This window comes from Mercenaria mercenaria, chromosome 1, assembly GCF_021730395.1.
Source record: "Mercenaria mercenaria strain notata chromosome 1, MADL_Memer_1, whole genome shotgun sequence".
Classification (NCBI taxonomy): domain Eukaryota; kingdom Metazoa; phylum Mollusca; class Bivalvia; order Venerida; family Veneridae; genus Mercenaria; species Mercenaria mercenaria.
Genome location: NC_069361.1, coordinates 66,363,464 through 66,388,951, shown reverse-complemented (window position 1 = coordinate 66,388,951; position 25,488 = coordinate 66,363,464). Strand labels below are relative to the sequence as shown.

General features: G+C 37.5%; 1 protein-coding gene across 1 annotated transcript; it reads left to right on the top strand.

Annotated features, from left to right (window-relative positions):
* Positions 1-1,389: 1,389 nt before the first annotated feature.
* On the top strand, positions 1,390-25,462 carry LOC123535373 (uncharacterized). The gene is made up of 3 exons (XM_045318016.2): positions 1,390-1,810; positions 20,153-20,347; positions 22,830-25,462. Exons 1-3 carry the CDS (start codon positions 1,408-1,410, stop codon positions 23,423-23,425), a joined length of 1,194 nt encoding a protein of 397 aa, XP_045173951.2. The 5' UTR covers positions 1,390-1,407; the 3' UTR covers positions 23,426-25,462.
* Positions 25,463-25,488: the final 26 nt, after the last annotated feature.

The window sequence follows — 25,488 nt, the reverse complement described above, 5'->3', positions numbered from 1 at the left end:
ATACTATAATTTCTAAAAAAAGCACATTACAAGTCACGATTTATTTCAGTGAATGTAAAACTGCGGATTTATTTCTGAATAAAGAATTTTAAAGAAAAAGTCAAAAATACCGTATTTTTATGGATGTTAAAGATAAAATGGCAAGGTTTTGCTAATTGGGTTGGGGAGTGGCTACTCAGGGAGGTGGGAATTCCTATGAAATTCCTGTGAAATTCTGTGTCAATTCCATTTTTTAAATTTCTGTGAAATTAATGTGTAACGTTTACTGATTGACAACTGACACTTGATATACATTCTACACTCCAGACAAAGTTTAACTAAAGACAGACAGAGTCATTCTTAATTCATTATTGAATTAATAAGAAAACACTAGTATTTTTCATATATTTTATTATATTACACATTATTAAAATCTTTTCTATCAAAAATAAGCACATTTGAAAAAAAAACTTTATATTTAATAGCACATACAGATTTCAACAAGCATCAACACTTTCATTTATACACATATTATCGTAGTGAAGTTTAAAAAGTCCTAATGTAATCATCACTGACACATAAATAAGCACACTTGAAAAACTACTTTTTATATTTAATATCACATATTTAAACAAATATGAACACTTTCATCTATACACATAATCACTGTGAATCCAGTCCTAATTTAATCACCACTGACATATAGTTCTTTTAAATGTTCACACTACATACTCCGCACCTGACCATACACTCTGCTAATTCGCAAGGGTTTTAATTGACGTCTACAGAAGATAGTATTCATCTCTGCAAGGAGGTAGCGGATATCTTCTTTACTGAGTAATCCTCCCATACCAGTACTCAAACATCTTTGCATCAGATCTTCTTGTTTCGGGCCGTTGCTGTCGTCCCACTCCGTTGTCAACCAACTCCTGAATATCTATTTCTGCGTTCTTCGTCTGTTTTCTTAGGGCTGGTACCAGTTTATAGAATGATAAGGCCGTTGACCACATCATCATGGCTTACCGTCAACATCATTGTTAGTTCTGAACCTGCGCATGAAGTTACTCCAGTTCTCCACAGTGAAGACTGTTGGCTCAATCCATGTAATTCTGATGTAGTCTACAAGTTGACGAAGAGGGTCGGTGTTAGCCCTGGCTGCTAGCTGGTCGAATACTGGCTTGATGTGATTTACTTGTAGAAACGGTAAAACCAGTAGCTGCCTGACATAGTTCCAGATTTGAGCCATTGATAAAGTTCTTAGATTGTCATGCTCTTGTTTTGAATCACTTTACATCAAAACCTATACATTGTCAAAAATATATAGAAAAAAGTAGCAACTTACAGATATAATGCTACCTGTCGACGGCTTCCAGATATTATTCTAGTTTTCCGGATAAATCAGGTTACGCCGTCACTTCCGGTTGCAAAATGGCGGAAATTTCGGATGCTACCAGTGCAAAAAGATTAAAAACTGACATTGATCCAATTTTCCAGTCTTTCTGGAGAGACGGAGTGAAAAGAAAACAAATTGAAAGGGCAATTTCTGCTTTGGAAAATGGATCGGACGACTTGTCATTCGGCGTTTTACATTTGGACGTTTTAAATGCGCATAAAAAGCGTTCTTTTGCGGACGCTTTTATCGAATACAGCCCTTTGAATTTGTATTTGTACGCTGATGATAAAGCTTATGGCTTTGATGCGGGAGTACTCTTTGCAGACGGTTTGGATATTCTCAAGCAGTATACTGACACAGAGAAACCAAAAATTCCATCAAATATCTTTGAGAGAAGGGCATTGCAAAATCTGCTTGGTTTTCTGTCAGATGAAAAAGGTATATGCATAATTCATAGGCAGTGGTTAGGTAAGTATTAGGTTCCAGCTACCTAGACTAAAGGTCTGCGTTGCCGTCTCTGCATATACATATTGTATATAAACATGTAAGTCAAGGTAGCCAGCTCTAATAAAGTGTAGTCAGTGGCTCTGATTACAGTCTTACGGTACCGGTTGTTTTCCTTTAGGAAGTGTCAAGGGGTATGGATCCGTACCTCTAGAATCTGATTCTAGAGGTATGGATCCGTACCTCTAGACAAGACTATTAGGGGTTTTCAAGGGGTACGGACATCCGTTTTTTCTAGCTGAGATTAAGATTCATTTAGCCACCTTGTACCAATAATCGAATGCTACCATCTCTCGATTGATTTCAATATATCATCGAATTACCGCTCTTCGCAAAAGTACTTTACTAAACTATTGGCATTTTCATTGTATTTTGCCAGTTTTGAGCAAAGTATTGGTAAGTGTTTTATAGAATATTTTATTCATATCCTTTTCTAACTGACAAAGTACACTGACCTCATAAAATTTACAAGAAAATCTAATTATTTATGTTTTGATATGTTTCCCGTCTGTCAGATCTAACACATACATGTGTACAAATTTTCTCATTTTGATGAGACTATATATAAACTTACGGACTAATAGTTTTAAATAAATGCATTAAATTTTATTGCTGAAATATTTGTCTGATTTGGGTCATGACACCGTAAAGGCAGTACTGGTGAAAGGTCGAGAATTGGTTCTTTGTAGAATGTGATTATCGATCAAACTTACCTACATGTACATACCTGTATTACATCATGTAGTAGAAGTGAACATCCCAAAATAGAATACACAGCTTTGAAAATGGTCAGTCTACCAATCAATGTCAATATCTTATATTTGATTATTTTTTAACCTATATAATTACCACAAAATAGTGCAAAACTGGGTCGAGAGATGGTACATGGAGGCTACATTCCAAATTTTATTGAAAATGAAATAACATTTTAATAAGACTTCATCAGTATTCACCTTAAACTTGGATCTAAATGGTTTACAAATAACAACGATCATCAGATTTGTTACATTTTCCTTCGAAACGTAAATAACCAAGGAACACCAAATAAATCACGAGGATTCGAACTGGAAGAAAAAACATCTACATCTACATGATACTTCCAACAATCATTAACGATTATGACTGGAAGGCGCTTGTCTGGGCAGTGTTAAAAATGAGAAAACTCATTAGGTGCAAAGAATAAAAATTACTACAGGTGCTAAGTTAAAAAACATAGTGAAGGAAGTTACTGCAGATGTACAGTGACCAGCCGCTCAGCAAATATGTTGAGGCTGGGGCTGGACTGTACATATTGGGGAAGGCCATTCCATAGTCTGATTGTACGGGGGAAGAAGGAATTCATGTGGTATTGAGTACGGGACTGTGGAATTAGGTAGTTCAGGTTTCTGGTCGGAGTTAGATGGTTATGGTCGACGCATACATGATTTGTTCGGATTTTGTAAAAATAGATGAGAGAAGATTGTATGCGCCGTTGTTCTAAAGTTTGCCAGTTTAGGGTGTTAATCATCTGGGTTACACTGCTTGTATAGTTATAGTCGTTAAAGATAAACCGTGCAGCTGATCTTTGCACTTTTTCGACTTTGTATGAGAGGGACTTTTGCCAGGGGTGCCAGATGGATGAGCAATACTCAAGTTGTGGACGGACATAGGTGTTATAGGCTTTCTCTTTGACCTTTTTGTTTGTTGTCTGAACATTTCTTTTGATGAATTTAAGAGAGTTGTTTGCTTTAGAGGAAATAGTATTAATATGTTCAGACCAGTTTAAGTCTTTAGTTAGTGTAACACCTAAGTATTTAGCGGTATCGGTAGATTTCAGTTCCTTGTCATGCAGGGTGTAAGGAAACATGACAGGGTTTCGTTTGCGAGTAATTCTCAGCACCTCACACTTGTCTGGATTGAATTCCATTGACCAGTCCTGTTCCCACTTTTCAAGGGCGTACAAATCTTTTTGTAGTGTTTGGGCATCAGATGAGGACTTGACTGTAAGGTATACTATGGTATCATCTGCAAACAGTCTTGCCTTACTTCTAATAGAATCTGGTAGGTCATTAATGTAAGCCAGAAAGAGACAGGGCCCTAGGACGGATCCCTGAGGGACACCGGACAGGACAGGCAGGGTGTCAGAAGTGCAGCCGTCTACAACTACTCTTTGGGTTCGACCCTTCAGAAATGACTTTATCCACTGTGATACCAGAGGGTGGACACCCAGCTCATTAAGTTTAAATATCAATTTATTGTGATCAACCTTGTCGAATGCTTTACTAAAATCCATTACTATTACATCTGTTTTGTTGACCTTGCTCAAGGTTGTCGTAAACTTCTTGTGTAAAGCTGATCAGTTGTGATTCACAGCTATGCTTAGATCTGAAGCCATGCTGGTACTGGCTTAAGAGGTCATTATTGTCAAAATGTGTCATGATGTTGGAGACTAGAATGTGTTCCAATAATTTGGAAGCTATGCAGGTGAGAGATATTGGCCTGTAGTTACTGGCCTTGGATTTCGGGCCTTTCTTATAAACAGGGGCGACAACTGCACTTCTCCAATCTGGCGGGACACAGCCAGTTTCCAGGGATGACCTAAATATAATTGTAAGGATGGGCGCTATCTCGTGGTGTAGCTCTTTTAGAACTCTTGGTGAGAGTTCATCTGGGCCAGAGGCTTTGTTTGGAGAGAGCCCCTGCAGGAGTTTATCAACACCCTCTTCTGTAACAGAGATCATGGGCATGTTGGGTGCTGAAGTGTTTGTAGTAACTTTTTGCAGAGTTGCTTCAAACTGAGTGGTTGTGGTTTTGAGAAGACCGACTCAAATTGCCTATTTAGTATATTGGCCTTGGTGGCAGGGTCAGTATATGTTAGACCCTCATGCTTAAGAGGTGCTACACCACAATTTTCTGTTTCCTTATGTTTTATGAAGGAATAGAATTTCTTATTTTTACCTGGTTGTGAATCGTCCATGAATATGACTGATTCTAGGTAAGACCAGTATGAGTTCCTTAGCTGTTTTTGGATGCTATATTTAAGGGCTTTGAAGGTGTTACTTTTACATGGGGATTGGTTGGATTTCCTCAATTTAGTGTACATTTTATCACGCTTGCGGATTTGCCTAAGGATCTTGGGAGTTAACCATGGGAGTTCGCAGCGTGTCTTAGTAGTTTTAGTTGGAATGTGTAGAGAACTAAGTCGATTGAGTTCATCTTTGAACAGATTCCAATCTGAGGCGGGGTCAGAGTGGTCAGAATCAGCGAATTTCTTTCCAAACTCTGATAGGTCCCTTTTGAAATCATCCCAATTTGCTTTGTTAAAGCATTTTATTGACCTTTTGGGTTGGAGGGGACGGCCTATCTTTATGTTGATTTCATGGAAAACAATGTCGTGGTCAGATTTACCTAGACAAGGGATTGTTTTAGTACATTGAACTAGGGAAGGGAAGTTAGTGAGGAACAGGTCCAGAATATTCTCATTTCTGGTTGGGATCTTGACCATTTGCTGTAGATTAAAGGAATTTATCCTATCAATGAAGTCCTCATACATTTCCTTGAATCTGCATTTGGACTTGGGGCCTCAGATGACCAATCTATATCAGGTAGATTGAAGTCACCGAGTAACCAAATTGTACTGTCTTGGGGTACTTTAGAAAGGGATGACCATAACTCTGTGAGGGAGTCCTCATCATTTTCGTGGGGCTTATAGTATGTGCCAATGTATATATCCTTGGCCCCTTTGATAGTAATTTTCGCCCAGGACAGGTTGCAGTTGGTTTTCAGTTCAGGTTGTTCTTGAGAAATGAGGTGTTTGGAGATTGCAGTAAGGACACCTCCTCCCTGGCCTGAGGTTCTATCATCCCTGAAAACCTGGAAGTTTAGGTCCTTGGGGAAGATTTCAGAGGTTTGGATATCTGGTTTCAACCAGGTTTCCGTACAAGAGATGATATCTGGTTTGACCTGTTGTATTAATTGATGGAGATCTGGGATTTTATTTTTTATGGACCTACAGTTAATATTAAGAATGGTTATCCTCTCGCTTTTGTCATGTTTGACTTTGGAGGGTTTTTTGACCTTTGTTTTGGGAGTAGAAGTATCTTTTGGGGAGGGTTTGAAATTTGGGGTATCTGAGAGTGACCTAACTGACCGATCTGGTCGGTGACTCGCATCTAAAATGGTAGAACTATAATCTAATTGGGAGTATTTGTTACTATCATTAAGGGAGTCAAGGGATTCAATTAGGGAGTAGGAATATAGTTCGCCTGTCCACAGTATTGACAGTGCCAGGCAAACCTTGAGTCAGAAAGACGATCATACGTGCTGTCTCCGATACCTTGACAGTCTGTGTGGTACCATTGTTCACAGGTGTCGCACAGAATGCCCTTCTGGGTCCAAGTGACTTCCTCTTCACAGTGACCACATAAGTATTGCGATTTGGAAGTACTGGGTCCAGGATTTAGTTCAATATCTGGGCATTGACAGACCAACAAGCAGTGTAAAAATACCAGGGTCGTTTTACCTGGGACAGGCCTACTCCTGCCCTTAACAGATCTAATGGTGTGGTTGACAATGGCATTCTTGGTTTGGACTCTCACTGACAAACCTGTAATATTGCTGGTGCTGACCAAGTCTGGGATCTGGTACTGTGCTGTTAACCTAAAACCAAGAATGATTATGAATAAGAACATGAGGGTTATGAAAAGTCTCATGTTTGGTTCAGTGGAAGTTACCTAGATCAGTCAGTGGGTAAACAGTACTGGCAGGAACTGTATAAAAGCAGACACGGTGTCTATAATTAAAGACAACCCGATGTTATACCCTGGAAAGTCCTCAAAACTAATTGTTTACCCGAATTGAGTATTACTCGGATAAACCGGAAGTGACTGAAAAAAAATGTTACAACCGGAAGTACTACCTAAAATTCCACAGAATTCCTAAGACTAACAGAACGATGTAAATTAGTAGGTATGTTATATTTTGCGATTAATTGGGCACTGTTTTACCTGTTTACCAAGGAGAGAGAGTGATTTGGGCCCTGAAAAGAAGTGAAAAATTTAGTTTTGTTGTGCCGGAAGAAAAAGTTATAAAGATTTAAAAAAAAAGTAATGTTAAATATGTTGTGAAAAAAACACCATTTTTAATGATAATTAACCCTTAGGGTATTAATGTTTTCCACACATTTGGTAACCATTACGAGATACAAAGAACGTTTTCACAGTTTCTTTTACTTAATGTCGGCAAAGAAGTTGATATCAGGTATGGTCTGTGGGCCAGTTTCTGTAAGTCCTCTAGTTTTTCGATTTCGTAACCCAGACATTAGGCAAAGGTTCATCATTTCCACCAGTTAGTACGTTTATTTCGGAACATTTTAAGGCCGGATGTCGCTTTCTACTGTATGTCAAACAGAAATTATACACATTTTAAAACGCCTAGTCTCTGAAAAATTGCACATTTCTCGATCTTTGAAGCAACCATTATTTCTGAGGAAATCTTAAAAGACTGGTCTATTATTGACCTTTATATACTTACATAGCATCAAAGTATTTGTTTTAAAATAAATTGAGCTCGCTGGAACAATTAGTCTTTTATTTCTGATTATTTTTCACCTAAATTTGGGGTTGAAATACCCCACCCACTCAACTGTAACTTTAGGAAGTTTTTCGATTTCGTAACCCAGAAATAAGGCAAAGGTTCATCATTTCTACCAGTTAGTACGTTTATTTTGGAACATTTTAAGGCCGGATGTCGCTTTCTACTGTATGTCAAACAGAAATTATATACATTTTAAAACACCTAGTCTCTGAAAAATTGCAGATTTCTCTATCTTTGAAGAAACAATTGTTCGGAGGAAATCTTAAAAGATCGGACTACTATTGACCTTTATATACTTAAATAGCATCAAAGTGTTTGTTTTAAATCAAAGTGAACCTGCTGGGACAATATGTCCTATATTTCTTAATATTTTTAACCTAAATTTGGGGTTGAAATACCCCACCCACTCAAGTGTAAATTTAGAAAGATTGAATTACTAATAAAACTTGATATAATCAGACTATTGATAAAATATAGTTAAGATAACGTGTAAAGAATCATAATTTTATATCTTTTAAGATGGATAACAAATTTGAAGATTGATTAAAGCTACATACACCTTGCGTACACCGCCTGTTCAAACGGCGTACAACTTAACTTCAATCGTGACGTAGCCTAATTCAGTTGATTAGGCAAATAACATAACTCCTTCATTCACTAACTGTCATTCGTAGAGTGCAGACGTGATTATCTTTACAACAGTAAAGCAGACTTTGTAGAATTTAGTTGATAAATTAAAGGCAGATAACGTAATTCGTTCACTTTCTGTCATTCATAGAAGGCAGACGTCTTTATTTTATTGAGTTACAGATTGTGAAATATATTGTTTGCATTTTAGTTGCATTTGCATTGTGGTGGTAATCAAAATCAAATTATGGCAATCGACTGCCCTGAATCCCCTATAAAAGACCCAATTATTTGGTCGCTATGCTTGCTCTGTCAGAAAAAGGGCACTGAAGGAAGGCTTCTGATTCAGGCATAGAGCGTGTTCTTCAGAGTGCTGGTACCAGAAAATGTCTCATCTCTGAACAATTACTGAAGACTAGACCGGAACTTATGAATAAAGAGGTTGTCTGGCATAAATCATGTTACTCCTCTTTTACAAGTCAACACAATATTGATCATATTAATAGAAAAAGAATATCTGGTAAGAATATACAAGAAAGTCGCGAATATTCAAACAAATATGACACCCCAACAAGCAGTAATGTTAAGAGAATAAAATCTGAAAAGTAGATCCCTCGGAAGCACCGAGAACAAGGCAAACAGTGAAAATTGCAGAGTCGGTTTGATTGAGTCTGTTCATGAGCAGTAATGGAAAATGAAACACTGCCCACGCCCCCTAGCACCGGCTTAAGCAGTATTCAATCTTCAAATCTAAATAAGTTGAAATCAATGCTCCCGAAGGACCAGAAAATATAACAACACTGAGATGAAGTCGGGGCGACTTTTTACGGCCGCCACACAGCACTTAACACCCGCTGTTGTGAAGTAAATAAAATCTGAACACGCCTTTCATTTGATGTTGAAGAAAACTGGTAGAAATGCATTATTTGCAATACAGGGAATCATGCAGCAGAGTGGAAAGAAGGGTATCTTAGCGCAGGTCTTGACATTTGAAGGATGTGAGACTCTTAAGAATGCTGCTTTATTAAAAGCTGACGAGAAAATGTTATCAAAAATATCTGGGGTAGATTTAATTGCAAAAGAATGCAAATACCATAGAATATGTTGGAAAAAGTACACGTATGTTGATAAAGCAGAATGTTCTTCAGCTAATGAAAACGAAACTCAAAGGGAAGCATTCTGTAAGTTCAGAATTAGAACAGAGACTTCAACAGCATGAAATATTAAGACATTCCTCAATAAATGAAAGGTATAGTAAACTTCTTGTGCAGAATGGCATAGACCAGACATCTAAACTAGACAGACTTAAAGAAAAGCTAATCAATGCATTTGGAGACAGAATTTCTTTCTATAGACCAGCTAACCGCTCCGAGAGTCTACTGGTTTATTTAACAGATTGTTCGGGACTGTTGCTAGAGAACTTGGTTAAGAAGATATCTTTAGAGTCTGAAGAAGAATTCATCAATCATGATATGTCAGAAACGCAAGATGAGTTTTCTGTGTTATACAAAGCTGCATTGATCTTAAGAAAGGAGTTACAGAAAACGACAGGTGTTGAAAACTGGCCTCCTGATGAACAAGATATAACAAGAGAAGTTGTTGAAAAAACGATAGGTGAAAATCTCAAACGATTTATTACGTGGCTTACAATATCACAGCGTGAATTTGATAATCTCAACACGACAAGTACAAATGACAAGCGAGTTTTATCCATTTGTCAGGATATTCTGTTTGTATCGTCCAATGGTGTAAAGTTAACTTCTAAACATGTGGGTATTGCTATTGCTATTCATCATGTGGAAAGAGACTCAAAAAACCTACCAATGTTAATTGAATCGGTTTGGTCACAGTATTTCACGTCACCAGGTTTCACGAATACTTACAGCTGTGGCTAATAAACAGGAACAACAATACAGTAATGAGGATGACGTTATTATTCCAAGCTGTATTAAACAAGGTTTATTCACGCAGATAGCTGCTGATAACAACGATTTGTTAGAAGAGACAATAGATGGCAAGAGTACTACTCATTATACAAACATGATTGTTTTACAGCATCCAAATGCAAACGTTGCAAGTGACATGATCTCAGGTGGTGATTTCAATAGTGAGAAAACTGACATCGTCTCTAAACGAGATAAAACCCTGAAGGATGTAAGAAAATGTAATATTAAATCTTACATTAAGCCATCAAAACTAGCACAGGTTGGAGACAGTTGTAAGATAGATACCGAATACATATCCAGTATACAACTGATTCCAGAGAGCGCATCCCTTATGGAAAGCTGCTGGATACAAACACGGTTAATACCCATTAAACTTGCTACATTAGAAACTGATTCAGATGAACAGCAACAGGCTGTTCCTGGTTGGACAGCATTTAATGAATTGTCAACTGTGCGTGTTCCATGTAAATCAATCATAGGATATTGCCCCGTTATCGATGCTGCTCCTTCCGATTCGGCCATTGTGTATACAGTGATGAATGTAGCATGTAAAATAACAAAATCGGTTGGACAAACGCACACAATTTTAGTATTTGACCAGGCAATATACTGTAAAGCGATTGCAATATCACGTCATCGTGTTGAAGAATTTAAGAATTTAATAATACGTGGATTTCACACAATTCTGGCATTCCTAGCAGTACTAGGTAAACGACAAGAATGCCCTGGTTTTGAGGACATATTGGTTGAAAGTGGCTGTATAGCAGAGGGATCAATACCTGCGGTAATGTCTGGAAAGGCATATAATACAACAGTCAATAGGCGACAGTTTGGCCAAGAATTTATTGTCGATGCATGCAGTTACTGGTTGTGATAGTGTTTCGTCTTTCTATGGAATCGGAAAACCAAAGTATTAGGTGTCTACAAAAATAATACTGCACTGCTTGACAACTTCGGGGATACAATAAATATCTCTGACAACACACTAAAAAAAGCCGAACAGTAGTAAACTGCTACATGAAAAACAGTGAATGTACAGATATCAACAAGTGTCGATATATGCTTTTCTTGAAATCGCAAAAACGGAACATCGCACTACCACTTTGTAAAAATACTTTAACATTGCATTTGAAACGGGCAAATTACCAGGCTTATATCTGGAAACATTGTCTTCTTGCCAATCCGCCTATGAAAACACCAAAATCACATGATTGGGATGACGACATGTTACCGATATTAACAGATGGACAGCCTGCTCCAAAGCAATTGCTGCAGTTCCACACGTGTAGATGTAAAACGAAATTCTCTAGGAATTGTAGTTGCCAAAGAAATCAGTTACGATGTGTTCCATCTTGTGGATGTGGACCAGATACATGTCACAGCGAGATTGACTTGGACGAAGATGAGTGAATTACTTAACAGCTACTTCAATTTATTATGGTAGCAAATAGTATAAAAAGTTATTGAATATATATATGTAAGTTCACATATTGTCATTCGCATAGACACTCTACCACACTGGCCATAGCTTTATCAGATCAAGTGGTTCCAACGTTGTTTGAGCGGTGAATTTTACGCCGATCAGATGGAGAAATATGGCCGATACTACAAATATCCGGAATTGTAAGTATGATTTAAAGGAATTTCTACCCGTTAAATAACGAGTCAAATGAAACCGATGGGTGCACCTGGAGCGCAAATGTGTCTATATTTTAGCACATGTGTCTATTTAGCTGAGATTTGTGCCGTTTATTCAAACACTTCTGTACAGTCCGGCGGGGGAAGGAGATTTTTGACAGTTTTTGACAATATCGCCTCAAATATAGTGTTTATCGGGAGCAAGTAACTGTTAAAACACTTTTTATGTAAAGGGCTACCTCTTAAAACAAAGCGTGTGCATTTTCATAGAATTATTCAGGGTTGTTTCTGAACAATTGGCCGAAAACCTAATGCAACGCCGTTTCGAGTGGGTCGCTATGCAACGCAGTCAAGTGGATACCGTTCTGTGTCTTACTTGCGAAGTCTTATCCGTCTTAAAAAACAGTCATTAAAGCCTAACAATGAATAAATTAGTGAGTTTTATATCATTATAATGATCCCGCCATTTCTAATATCTTGTACTAAATATATATAATACATTTTTATGCTCGCTTAACATTTAACTATTTTTGCATTGTCAAAAACATCAACACAAAACATAAAGCAAGGATGAACATCGAACAATATCATTAAGTAAATGATAGTAATAGTTTGTAAAAACAAGAACCAGTTCAAGGACATTTATCTCCTCCACGAATGGTATACTGAACAGCATGCCAAAAGCGGGTTGACTCTTTATGAGGATTGTTCGAATATGAATGCATCTGAGCACATAAAAATGTATCCTTGATAGATTTCAATGAAAATTTTATTTGGTCCTCTCGAAGTATTCACCTCCAACAGATTTGCAAAATTTCAGTCTTCTAATCCAATCCTTGAAGCCTTTCTCGTAGTAATTTTCTAGGTATACTATGAAGACACTGGAATATTGCAGAACCGAGGTATTTGCGCTGCACAAAGTTTCGACCAGAAAGGTATTTTGAGCCTAAGGAACAAAAAGAAGCCACGAGGGGGCAAGGTCAGGCGAATAAGGAGGGTGATGAAGGGAGCACAACAACCTTTACCTGCTTCAGAAAGTCTTGTACAATAGACGCCTTGTGTGATGACGCATTTTCATGTAGCAATCTGACATTGGCCAACCAGTTGCGGGTCTTCGAGTTTTGAAATATTTCTTCAGTTTTCGAAAAACTTTAGTCTTGTTAAACTTCGAATTTACGGATTGCCTTTAGGAACAGCAACCTGAATGGCAGGACCCAGTGTTGTGAAGAATATGGCATACATTACCTTCTTGACATCATGGTCCGCTTTGCAATGCATGGTCTTTTGCCAGACTTTGTTGCCCATATTTTTTGTTCTGAATCTTTCGTTTGGGCTCGAAAAAGTGAACTCATGTCTCGTCACAGTGACGACATTTGCGAAAGATCGTGCATTGTAATTTGGAAACTATTTAAGCAACAAGTTTGCGCATTGCACGCGTGCCTTTTTCTGCTCATCTGTCAACAGATGGGGAATCTTCCTCATTTTCAAATTACGTTTCAGAATTGTATGAGCTGCTGTTATGAGATGCCAATCATACTAGCTATTTGCCTAGCGGAGTATCTTGCATCAGTAGCAACTATTTCTTTCACTCCAGCAACCATCTTGGCAAACGTTGCTGTTTTCGGCCGACGGCCATGTGGTTCATCTTCTGTTGAAACTAACCCACATTTGAATTTCTTAAACCAACGTATAACAGTCGAAAAAGATATTTCATTATGCCAATAAACAGAACATATATCATCAAAAATGTCTTTACACCCTATGCCAAGAGTACAACGATTCTTAATATAGGACCGTACTTCAACGGCGTACGCTGACCTTCTTCCAACCATTTTTGTATTAGTATACACGAGTAGCGAGGGATAGACAAGCTAAAGTGAACGGATTTTAATGGGTGTGGTATCAATGTATAAATGTACAAATGAAATACAGACACCAATGAAAGAAAATAAACGGACTAGCAATACTAAGAGAGACGTGTTACAGTTGTACTATTTAATTGTCTCCAACAAAACTTTTTTTTTCATTGGTGTCTGTATTTCATTTGTATTTTCATTTTTAAAGGGCGGTCATAGAGTTTTTATTACATCGTTTCTGTTTTCTGGAGGACAAATAAAATCTTGCCTTTCCCTGGCCAATTTTAACGGTCTCTGTGATTTATCTCTCTGAAAATAAATGAACGTTTCACCAGGAATATGAATGAAAATATATATAAACAACTGATCAATACTTTTATCATGGACCAAACTTTATTTATTTTATATGAACAGCTTAAATGCACAACAAATCAGTAATGAAATCACAATGTATTGGTTTTAAGGGATTAAAAGTGACCACTGTAACTATATGATTTAAAGAGTCAACCCGATTTCGGCATGCTGTTCAGTTCCATTCGTGGAGGAGAAAAATATCCGTGAACTGGTTCTTGTTTTAACGAACTAATACTATTATTTACTTAATGATATTGTTCGATGTTCATCCTTGCTTTATGTTTATAAATGTGTTGATGTTTTTTTGACAATGTCCGCAAAAATATGTGAAATGTTAAGTGAGCATAAAAATGTAAAAGTACAATATATTAGAAATGGCGGGATCATTATGATGATATAAAACTCTCCAAATTAATTTATTCATTGTTAGACTTTGAAAATAATGACTGTTTTTAAGACGAATAAGACTTCGCAAGTAAGACACAGAACGGTATCCACTTGATTGCGTTGCATAGCGACCCACTCGAAACGGCGTTGTATTAGGTTTTCGGGCCGATTGTTCAGAAACAACCCTGAATAATTCTATGAAAATACACACGCTTTGTTTTAAGAGGTAGCCCTTTTACATAAAAAGTGTTTTAACAGTTACTTGCTCCCGAAAAACACTAAATTTGAGGCGATATTGTCAAAAAACTGTCAAAAATCTCCTTCCCCCGCCGGACTGTACAGAAGTGTTTGAATAAACGGCACAAATGTCAGCTAAATAGACACATGTGCTAAAATATAGACACATTTGCGCTCCAGGTGCACCCATCGTTTTCATTTGATTCGTTATCTAACGGGTAGAAATTCCTTTAACTCGTACTTACAATTCCGGAAATTTGTAGTATCGGCCATATTTCTCTATCTGATCGGCGTAAAATTCACCGCTCAAACAACGTTGGAACCACTTGATCTGATAAAGCTATGGCCAGTGTGTCTACAGGGGAGTTAAAACTTGTTAACATAGATTTAACTGGTATTCCGTAAACTAAAATGGTTATGGAAATTAAAAGTGAAAGCAAACTGACATTTCATTTTGACTGTTTTATTGACTGAATTGGTAATTTGAAATTATTGACAGTCACCAACATATATGTAGTGGGTGGGGTAAGTCGACCCCATCGATTTTCATTTAATTTAGTTTTTACGCAATATGTAGCATGCTGTAACAACTAAATTTATTTATCAATTAATAAATGCAAATAAAAATAATGTTTTTGATATAAAAGTCTCATTTTAAGAAGAAAAAACAAGGTCATACAGATATTAGGCTGAGTTTAATATCTTTGAAACACATCCTTTTAAAAGCGTCATTAAATTCTATTGACATCATGCTCAGGGCGACATCCACCTTTAAAAGTTTCCTAAAGGATGGTACAACGTCATGATATCACCCAATCTTTGCCTAATTTTTGGGTTACGACTTCCATTTTTTCTGGCACTGGCCCACAGACCAGTATTGATTATTAAACAATCAGTTCTGTGCCCATTATCATTATAATCTTGTTTAAATACAAAATAAATAGATGCATATTATTATGCCAATTTTTTCAGCTGAATTTCATATATAATTCATTAAATTTTCAACAAAATTTAAGATGCGAATAATCCTATATCTCTAGAAAAAAGGAGGTCAGTACTCCTAGAAAACCCCTAACAGGCTTTTCTAGAGGTACGGATCCGTACTTCTAGAATCAGATTCTAGACTTCCTTTCTTTTATTTTAATCATGAATCATGGTATTTCAAGTATGAATCCAGTTCTTTTTAGAAGGTATAAAACTCATGTTGGGGCCTCCGTGGCCGAATGGTTACAGTCGCTGACTCATCGATGTGGGCTCGAGCCTCACTTGTGGCGTTGAATTCTGCATGTGAGGAAGCCATCCAGTTGGCTTACAGAAGGATGGTGGTTCTACCCAGGTGCCTGCTCGTGATGAAATAATGCACGGAGGGGCACCCGGGGTCTTTCAAGCAGCACCATTAAAGCTGGAAAGTCGCCATATGACCTATCATGTGTTGGTGCGACGTTAAATCCAACCAGAAGAATAAAAACTGATGTTAGCAGTTCACATGTGTCATTTGTGTCAAATAAAATAAAGCAAGAAAACTTTAACAGCCAAACTTTAACATCTGCAATGGTCACGCTCACAAGCAAAAAAGTATAGATCTGGATATATTTAGGGTAAGATACAATGTAATGTTTCTTTCTGTCTGTTTATCCATTCGTTTGAGTATCAACACAAAACGGGAAACTTTTGATAAATATTGTATGCATTGTAAATTTGTAATGTCTTTTTCCTTCTGTCTTTTCGTCCGTCCGCCCATGCGAGTGTCAACACAAAACAAGAAACCTTTAATAAATCACGTCTCACGTGTCTGCATTGATCACACTCGAGAGAATACAGACGTTTAGGCCCCTTTTTATGCCCCCAAAGGGAGGCATATAGTTTTTGAACCGTCTGTCAGTCTGTCCGTCTGTCAGTCTGTCGGTCTGTCAGTCTGTTCGCAATTTTCGTGTCCGGTCTTTGTCATCGATGGATGGATTTTCAAATAACTTGGCATGAATATGTACCACAGTAAGACGACATGTCGCGCGCAAGACCCAGGTCCGTAGCTCAAAGGTCAAAGTCACACTTAGACATTAAAGGATAGTGCATTGATGGGCGTGTCCGGTCCATATCTTTGTCATCGATGGATAGATTTTCAAATAACTTGGCATGAATGTGTACCACAGTAAGACGACGTGTCGCGCGCAAGACACAGGTCCGTAGCTCAAAGGTCAAGGTCACACTTAGACTTTAAAGGATAGTGCATTGATGGGCGTGTCCGGTCCATATCTTTGTCAACCATGGATGGATTTTCAAATAACTTGGCATGATTGTGTACCACAGTAAGACGACGTGTCGCACGCAAGACCCAGGTCCGTAGCACAAAGGTCAAAGTCACACTTAGACTTTAAAGGATAGTGCATTGATGGGCATGTCCGGTCCATATCTTTGTTAACCATGGATGGATTTTCAAATAACTTGGCATGAATGTGTACCACAGTAAGACGACGTGTCGCGCGCAAGACCCAGGTCCGTAGCTCAAAGGTCAAGGTCACACTTTGACGTTAAAGGTCATTTTTCATGATAGTGCATTGATGGGCGTGTCCGGTCCATATCTTTGTCATTCATGCATGGATTTTAAAATAACTACGCATGAATGTGTGACACAGTAAGACGACGTGTCGCGCGCAAGACCCAGCTCCGTAGGTCAAAGGTCCTAAACTCTAACATTGGCCATAACTACTCATTCAAAGTGCCATCGGGGGCATATGTCATCCTATGGAGACAGCTCTTGTTTAAAGATACAATGTTATGTCTGTTTGTTCCGATAACACCAATCTGATCATTGGTTGATAACATATAAAAATGTTGGTTGATATTGTATAAGTGCGTAAATACGGCAAAATAAACAGGTAAATCACATTCAAGTAGTATTAGTAAATAATAAATCAAAAGAAATAAATTTATCAATTTATTTAACAAACATAATTATCCTTTATAATACAATTTATTAAAGCTGGCTACCTTGACTTATGATATGTATATGATATATAGACTGTAATCAGGAGAGCCGGATACCTAGACTAATTTGTCTAGGGAGCCAGAACCAGCAACCTAGCCACTGCCTACTACATATTGATTTGAACCATATCCATATGTCACAGGGTGAGAAAAAATGTGCAGTCAGTCCGGGACTTGAACCTGGGATCCATTGCTTACAGGACGTGTACTCCACTGACAGCTAACCGGGTGCCTGGCACATTTTCTGTCCTAATGTGACCAAGTTGGCACAGTAATATACACCCTTCATCCTTGATTTCAGGAGGTACATAATGTTGCAAGCATTTTAAGACTGACCAAGTGTGCATGCCAAGGCCCGACATTGGGCACCAAATGTCATGGTGAGAAAAATGTGCAGTCAGTTCCGGGCTCGAACCAGGAAACCCTTGTTTTCAGTGCAAGTGCTCTACTGACTGAGCTAACTGGCTGCTTGTCACATTTTCTCCCCTAACATGACCAAGTCTGTACTGTGATTATTCCAAATAGTAGGATTTTTCGGGACAGCATGATAACTTTTGACTATCGCTGTCCCGTCACATCCAAAGGGATAACAGCTTAAAATATCAAATCATAAAATAAGTCATCCTGATAAGCGAAATGAATAAGGCTATACTCTGACATACACCCACGCAAATATCACATAAAAAGGCAAAATATAATATATAATCTTACTATAGGAAATGTTTGGTATTTTCATATCCGGGATAGTACCTTGTAGATATAATTTTATGTATTTGCATTTTGATATTTTGATTAACGTTTTCCCGCCATTTGACGTTACGTTATCAGTTTGACGTCACGTCCGTTGTTTATATTTGTATGTGAATTATCCTGATGAAGGCGTTAGCTGAAATGTTGATGAGATAAAAAAAACTATACATAATGATGATAATACGTGTTGTTGTTGAAACACCTATCACATAAAAAGGCAGTAATAGATTGCCCCAAGAATAAGAAAATGGCATGAACCACAATATTTTATTTACTGTCGACCCGAGTGTTCAGTTCCATATTTTCAAGTGAAAGCAATCGCATAATTATGTGACATGAAATGAACGACAAATGAATAATACAATGAATGAAAATTTATGAGCAATTGCATGTAAAGATATGCAAAAGGCACTAATAAATTATACAATGGACAGACATTCATATACAAAAATGAAGTGGGTAATCTGACCCTGCGACACATGGAATCAAGGTAAACTAATTTTAATAGTGGAAAGTAAAGCCAGAAAATTTTAACATTTTTCTTCAGCATATTTTGTTCATGTGCTTCCCTGTATGAAAAATCAACAAGACAAAGGACGTAAGTCCCATTTTGCCACGATTTTATCACAGTCTGAGGTACTCTGAAGCTGGACATATAAAATCCGTGTTGACTACCCACCATGAATTGATGGATAGTTTCACCTTTTTGAATTTCTTTGCTTATCTTTTGTCACTAAAGAATCCACAAATTTCCATGGAATTACCATTTTCTTAAATTTCAAATTGTTAAATCATTTCTAATAGTGGTCTATTTTTTGAAAATTCTTTCAGCATTTTCAAAGGCTTGAGCATGACTTTCATACAAAATTCAACTGTCAGGCATTCCTTGACCTTTAAATGATAACAGTTTCCAGTTAACCTGACTTGTTGATGCTTTTTTATGCCCCCGAAGGAAGGGAGGCATATTAGTTAGTTTTCAACTGTCCGTCCGTTCGTTAGTTAGTTAGTTAGTTAGTTCGTCACAACGTTAACTTTTTGCATGAAGGCACTTTACTCGCGAACCACTGCACCCAGGACCTTCAAACTTCACATGCTGATAGTACTTATTGAGTACACCACCCCTAATGACTTTGGGGTCACCAGGTCAAAGGTCAAGGTCACAGGGGCCAACGTTAACTTTTTGCATGAAGGCACTTTACTCGCGAACCACTTCACCCAGGACCTTCAAACTTAGTACTTATTGAGAACACCACCCCTACTGACTTTGGGGTCACCAGGTCAAAGGTCAAGGTCACAGGGGTCAACGTTAACTTTTTGCATGAAGGCACTTTACTCGCGAACCACTGCACCCAGGACCATCAAACTTCACAGGCTGATAGTACTTATTGAGTACACCACCCCTACTGACTTTGGGGTCACCAGGTCAAAGGTCAAGGTCACAGGGGCCAACGTTAACTTTTTGAATGAAGGCACTTTACTCGCGAACCACTTCACCCAGGACCTTCAAACTTCACATGCTGATAGTATTTTGTGAGTACACCAACCCTACTGACTTTGGGGTCACCAGGTCAAAGGTCAAGGTCACAGGGGCCAATGTTAACTTTTTGCATGAAGGCACTTTACATGCGAACCACTGCACCCAGGACCTTCAAACTTCACTTGCTGATAGTACTTATTGATTACACCACCCCTACTGACTTTGGGGTCACCAGGTCAAAGGTCAAGGTGCTGCGGGGGCATTTGTCACCATTAGTGACAGCTCTTGTTTCCCAAGTTTTGAGAATTTTCGGCTGAAAAATCCCAATTTCACCAAAGGTCCTTGTACCAAAACAACATATTACTTAGAAATGTTAAGAAAAAGAACATAATCATACATTATACAAACTTCTATTAGTTCATCTGTTGTTTCTTGTATTTTATAGATCATGAAATTTTGTTGGATGAAATGACATCTGAGGCAGATCAGTGTGTTATACTTGCCCAGCATCTTCTGTCAAGGCTGACAGTTGACAGAAACTACACTGTAACATCATACCCTGGATTTACGACTGGAGGAACGAAATGCCTATGCAAACAAAATGATGATTTAATTGGGACAATAGGAGATACAAGCTATGGTATGTAATAATTATGTCTTCCCAAATATTTGAAAATGTAATTTATTTTAAGCTCACTGTAACTTAAATTGTTCAGGATGTGGTATAATTATGTAAGGTATAGGTAGATTGTCCAGTTTTCAGCATCCGTCATCCAAAATTTTACTGCAATCACATTATTAGGCACAATTTTTGAATTTTTGCCCACTCTTAATCAAGTTTGGTTAGAAGGTTCTTTGACAAGCTTGATATCGTATCATCTGGGGTAAAATATCTTAACAGTATTTGATACTAACATTGTTGCGGAGGCCACAGGATCCAAGAGTTTTGGGTCGATTGACTATCCAGTGACATGTAAAACAAGGTTTCAGTTGGCAGCTTGTAGGACTTGTAAAGTTTGCGTACCACCCCAAATATTTTCAAAGTCCATTGAGATATTGCTTTGATATTTTGCATAAAAAGGAGGAGGCAACTCTATCAAGCATTTTGACTGAATTATGGCCCCTTTTCGACTTACAATATGCTTATTGTAATGTTAAAGTTTGCGTACCACCCCAAATATTTTCAAAGTCTTTTGAGATATTGCTTTCATATTTTGCATACTTGTTTACCATCATGACCCCAGTCTGTAAAAAGGAGGAGGCAACTCTATCAAGCATTTTGACTGATTTAGAATATGCTTATTGTAATGTTAAAGTTTGCGTACCACCCCAAATATTTTCAAGCATTTTTACTGAATTATGGCCCCTTTTCGACTTAGAATATGCTTATTGTAATGTTAAAGTTTGCGTTCCACCCCAAATATTTTCAAAAGCCATTGAGATATTGCTTTCATATTTTGCATTATTGTTAACCATCATGACCCCAGTCTGTAAAAAGGAGAAGGCAACTCTATCAAGCATTTTGACTGAATTATAGCCCCTTTTTGACTTAGCATATACTTTAATGTTAAAGTTTTACTCATAGCTTATATTATCCTATCAAGCACTGAGACACTGTCAACTGACAGCTCTTGTTACAAAATTATGTCCCATTTTCAACGTAGAAATTTTTGGTTATTAAAAAGGTTTTGTATGTAAGCTAGTATCTCAGTAACCACTAATGGGAATGGATTGAAACTTCACACACTTGTTCACTGTCATAATCTGACATGCACTGTGCAGGTCCCATAAACCTACTTTTTTGCATTTTTAAAAAAATTATGCCCCTCTTTTGACTTAGCAGTTTTTGGTTTAAGTTTTATTGTGCAAGCTGGTACTCAGTATCCACTAATGGGAGTGGATTAAAACTTCACACACTCGTCCACTGTTACGAGCTGATCAGCACTGTTCAGGTTTGATAACCCTGTTTTGCATTTATACAAAATTATGCCCCGTTTTAGCTTGACTATACGAAGTATAAGGAGAGCCATCCTGCTCGACCCGGTGTCGCCGTCTTTCCGCATCCCCACTAAATGGTTAAAGTTTTTAGTTCACCTGAGCACAAAGTGCTCAAAGGTGAGCTTTTGTGATCGCCTTGTGTCCATCGTCCGTCGTCGTCATCGTAGCAACAATTTGACTGTTAACACTCTAGAGGCCCAATCTTAATGAAACTTGGTCAGAATGTTACCCTCAATAAAATCTTGGACAAGTTTGATATTGGGTCATCTGGGGTCAAAAACTAGGTCACCAGGTCAAATCAAAGGAAAAGCTTGTTAACACTGTAGAGGCTACATTTATGACTATGTCTTCATGAAACTTGGTCAGAATGTAAATCTTTATGATCTTTAGGTCAAGTTCGAATCCGGGTCATGTGTGGTCAAAAACTAGGTCACCAGGTCAAATCAAAGGAAAAGCTATTTAACAGTCTAGAGGCCACATTTATGACCATATCTTAATGAAACTTAGTCAGAATGTTAGTCTTGATGATCTATAGGTCTAGTTCAAACTTGGGTCCGGTGGGGTCAAAAACTAGGTCACTAGGTCAATTTGAAGGAAAAGCTTGTTAACTCTCTAGAGGCCACATTTATGACTGTATCTTCATGAAACTTAGAATGTTAATCTTGATGATCTTTAGGTCAAGATCGAATCTGGGTCATGTGGGGTCAAAAACTAGGTCACGGGGTCAGATCAAAGGAAGTGTAGTTAACACTTTAGAGGCCACATTTATGACCATATCTTAATGAAACTTGGTCAGAATGTTAATCTTGTTGATCAATCTTTAGGTCAATAGGTCAGGTGAGCGTTACAGGGTTTCATTGCCCTCTTGTTTTTATTAAGTGGGACTTTTTGAAAATTATTTTTGTGTCAAAAAATGAGTACAATTAAGGGGGTTATGCCTTTGGAGCATAAGTAAGTTGATTTCTAACATTGCTGACCATAAAAAATGCAGTTTTGCAACTTTCTGTTAAAAAGCTGAAAAAAAAGTTCTTCAAGACCATAAAAATATTTATTGACCAATGAGATAAGCAGAATTACGAATGTTAAAATAATTCCACATTATGTCTTTCGTTTGTTATCTTCAGGCTGTGAGAATGGATGGCATGGAAATGCTGACATAATTCTTGAAGGATCTGATGTCCAAGTAGCTTACGTAAGACAAAAAGAAGAAGAGGAAGATGTCACAGTTTCTTCTGTATCAGATTTGAACAGCAAGGACTATAAGCGGGTTATTGCACAGACAATCGTGTTTTCATTCTTGCAGAAAAAAATGCATGGAAACAAGTTGAAAAATTGTTTAATTCCAGGAGTAGGAATCTCTCAGAAGAAAATAATAGTTTATTTTTATGATTCAGAGAATGACATACTTCTTTCAACAAAGCCACTTCAACTTTTTCGTGATGACGAAATTGCTTCTTCCACTCTTGTATTTCTATGGCTTACTCTCAACTACAGACAGTTTTGTTCTGGCATACCTGGTGCTCTAAAGAGGTATAAAGCTGGATTCTTAGACAATCCTGTTTTACGTCAAATGTATAATGGTGAGGTGGCTAGACCGATGCATGTATGTGATACAAAAGCAGACAGTATGTTTCCGTGGTCTGAAAAAACAGTACCTTTGAAAAGTAACAAACCAACTGTAGAATTTGTTGACCTATTTCAACAACAAGATGATAGATAAAATAAAGATCTTTATTTGTAGCATCTGAGCATTAAACTGCAGCTTTTCTCAGAATAACCCTGCTCTGCTTTATGAACTGGCTTTCAGAGCTTGGACAGAGAAATAACATGAATCATTGGATTCATTGGAAAGTTAAAAAAGGAGACCTTACTGAAACAAATGGAATTAATTTCTTTTATTTTGATTCATTACAGATGAAAATGGATTTGGCGTTGTTTCTTTTATAAATTTTCCCCAGTTATCTTATGATCATGTTATTATAATAGCGGTCACACATTAAACCGGAATCCACCTAAAAACCAGAATACACTTTGCATAACCGGAATACACCTGTATTTTTTAATTAAAAGGTATTTTTGAAGTGTTTTTGATATAATTCAATCATATTTAACATAAATAAATATTATAATAGCTATATGACTAATTACAAAGATCTAAATTATCCATGAGTGAAACACGGATAACAAATCACATGGTAAAATATTAATAGAGAAAGTCATTTATGTAAATCTTGTAGCAAATATAAACCACTAGCGAATCGGAAAAATACTTTCTCTATGTTGTAATAGATGTACAGATATATATATATATGGGATGTTCCATGAGTAAACCTGTGTTAGTGACATGATATGATTATTGTGTAAAAAAAAGTTTAAAATACTGGAAAATCATTGTTTTTGTTATGTTCAAGCAGAAAATAGGAACAAGTATATCTAAGACATATTAAATTCTACCATATTTTACAAATAATGTTATTTGTTTTGTCATGGCAACATTCCAAAATACATATGCACCATGAAAGTATAGCGGTATATAGATAAAAGGCCTGTGTTATACTGCTTTCATGACATTCTTAACATCTCCTCTCTAAATGCCTTCGGTTACTTACTTAAAATCCAGAAGTTGTAGGTCTTTCAAAAGTGAAGATAGTTTTTAAAAAATTTTGGATTTGGAAGGTAAAAATGTGTTCTTCATGAATATTTCGTTATCTTAATTTTTATGTTTTTAATCCCCCGCCACGAGTGGTGGGGGGTTATAGGAATGGTCTCCGTCTGTCCTTCCATCTTCCGTCCTTCCGTAACATTTCGTGTCTGCTCTGTATCTTCTAAACCCCTTGAAGGATTTTCATGAAACTTGGGTCAAATGATAACCTCATCAAGATGATGTGCAGAACCCATGAGTCAGCCATGTCAGTTCAAGGTCAAGGTCACAACTCAAGGTCAAAGGTTTCAAGGATAACCATGAAACTTGGATCAAATGTTCTCCTCATCAAGATGATGTTCAGAACTCATGAGTCAGCCATGTCAGCTCAAGGTCAAGGTCACAACTCTGGGTCAAAGATTTGAGGCTTCCATTTTGTGTTCGCTCTATATCTCCTAATCCCCTTGAAGGATTCATATGAAACCTGGGTTAAATGATCACCTGTCCAAGACGATGTGCAGAACTCATGACTCAGCCATGCTGGCTAAAGGTTAAGGTCACAACTTTGGGTCAAAGGTTTGAGCCTTCCATTTTATTTCCACCCTGTATCTCCTAAACCACTTGGAGGATTTTCATCAAACTTAGGTCAAATGATCACATCATCAAGAACTCATGACTCAGCCATGTCAACTCAAGGTCAAGGTCACAACTCAAGGTCAAAAGTTTGAGCTCTGTATCTCCTAAACCCCTTACAGGTTTTTCATGAAACTTGGGCCAAATGATCACCTCATCAAGATGCTGTGCAGAATTCATGGGTCAGTCATGTCAGTTCAAGGTTAAGGTCACGGCTCATAGTCGAAGGTTTACCCTTTCACTTTCCATAACAGTGGCAGGGGATTTAGCTGTCTTTCAGACTGCCTTGTTGTCATTAATACAGGTTTTGTCATGGAACAGCCTAAATAGATGCTTCAGGACAATTGCACGGCATTGAGTGGTGCATTGGTCTCAGACTTCATAGGATGATTGTCTGTGGTCTCTAGGCTTTTGTCTATGGGGTCAGCAGAGTAAAGATCAATGTCACAATGATCTCAAAACTGAAAACGTTTTTTGCTCAGTTAGTAAAGAATGCTTTGGCCTACAAT

What these genes read in the sequence shown, in the direction of transcription:
- LOC123535373 (XM_045318016.2), top strand. Translation starts at nt 1,408, where the DNA reads ATGGCGGAAATTTCGGATGCTACCAGTGCAAAAAGATTAAAAACTGAC. An exon ending in TTTTCTGTCAGATGAAAAAG is followed by an intron (nt 1,811 to 20,152) that starts GTATATGCATAA and finishes TGTATTTTATAG; the next exon opens with ATCATGAAATTTTGTTGGAT. An exon ending in AATAGGAGATACAAGCTATG is followed by an intron (nt 20,348 to 22,829) that starts GTATGTAATAAT and finishes TGTTATCTTCAG; the next exon opens with GCTGTGAGAATGGATGGCAT.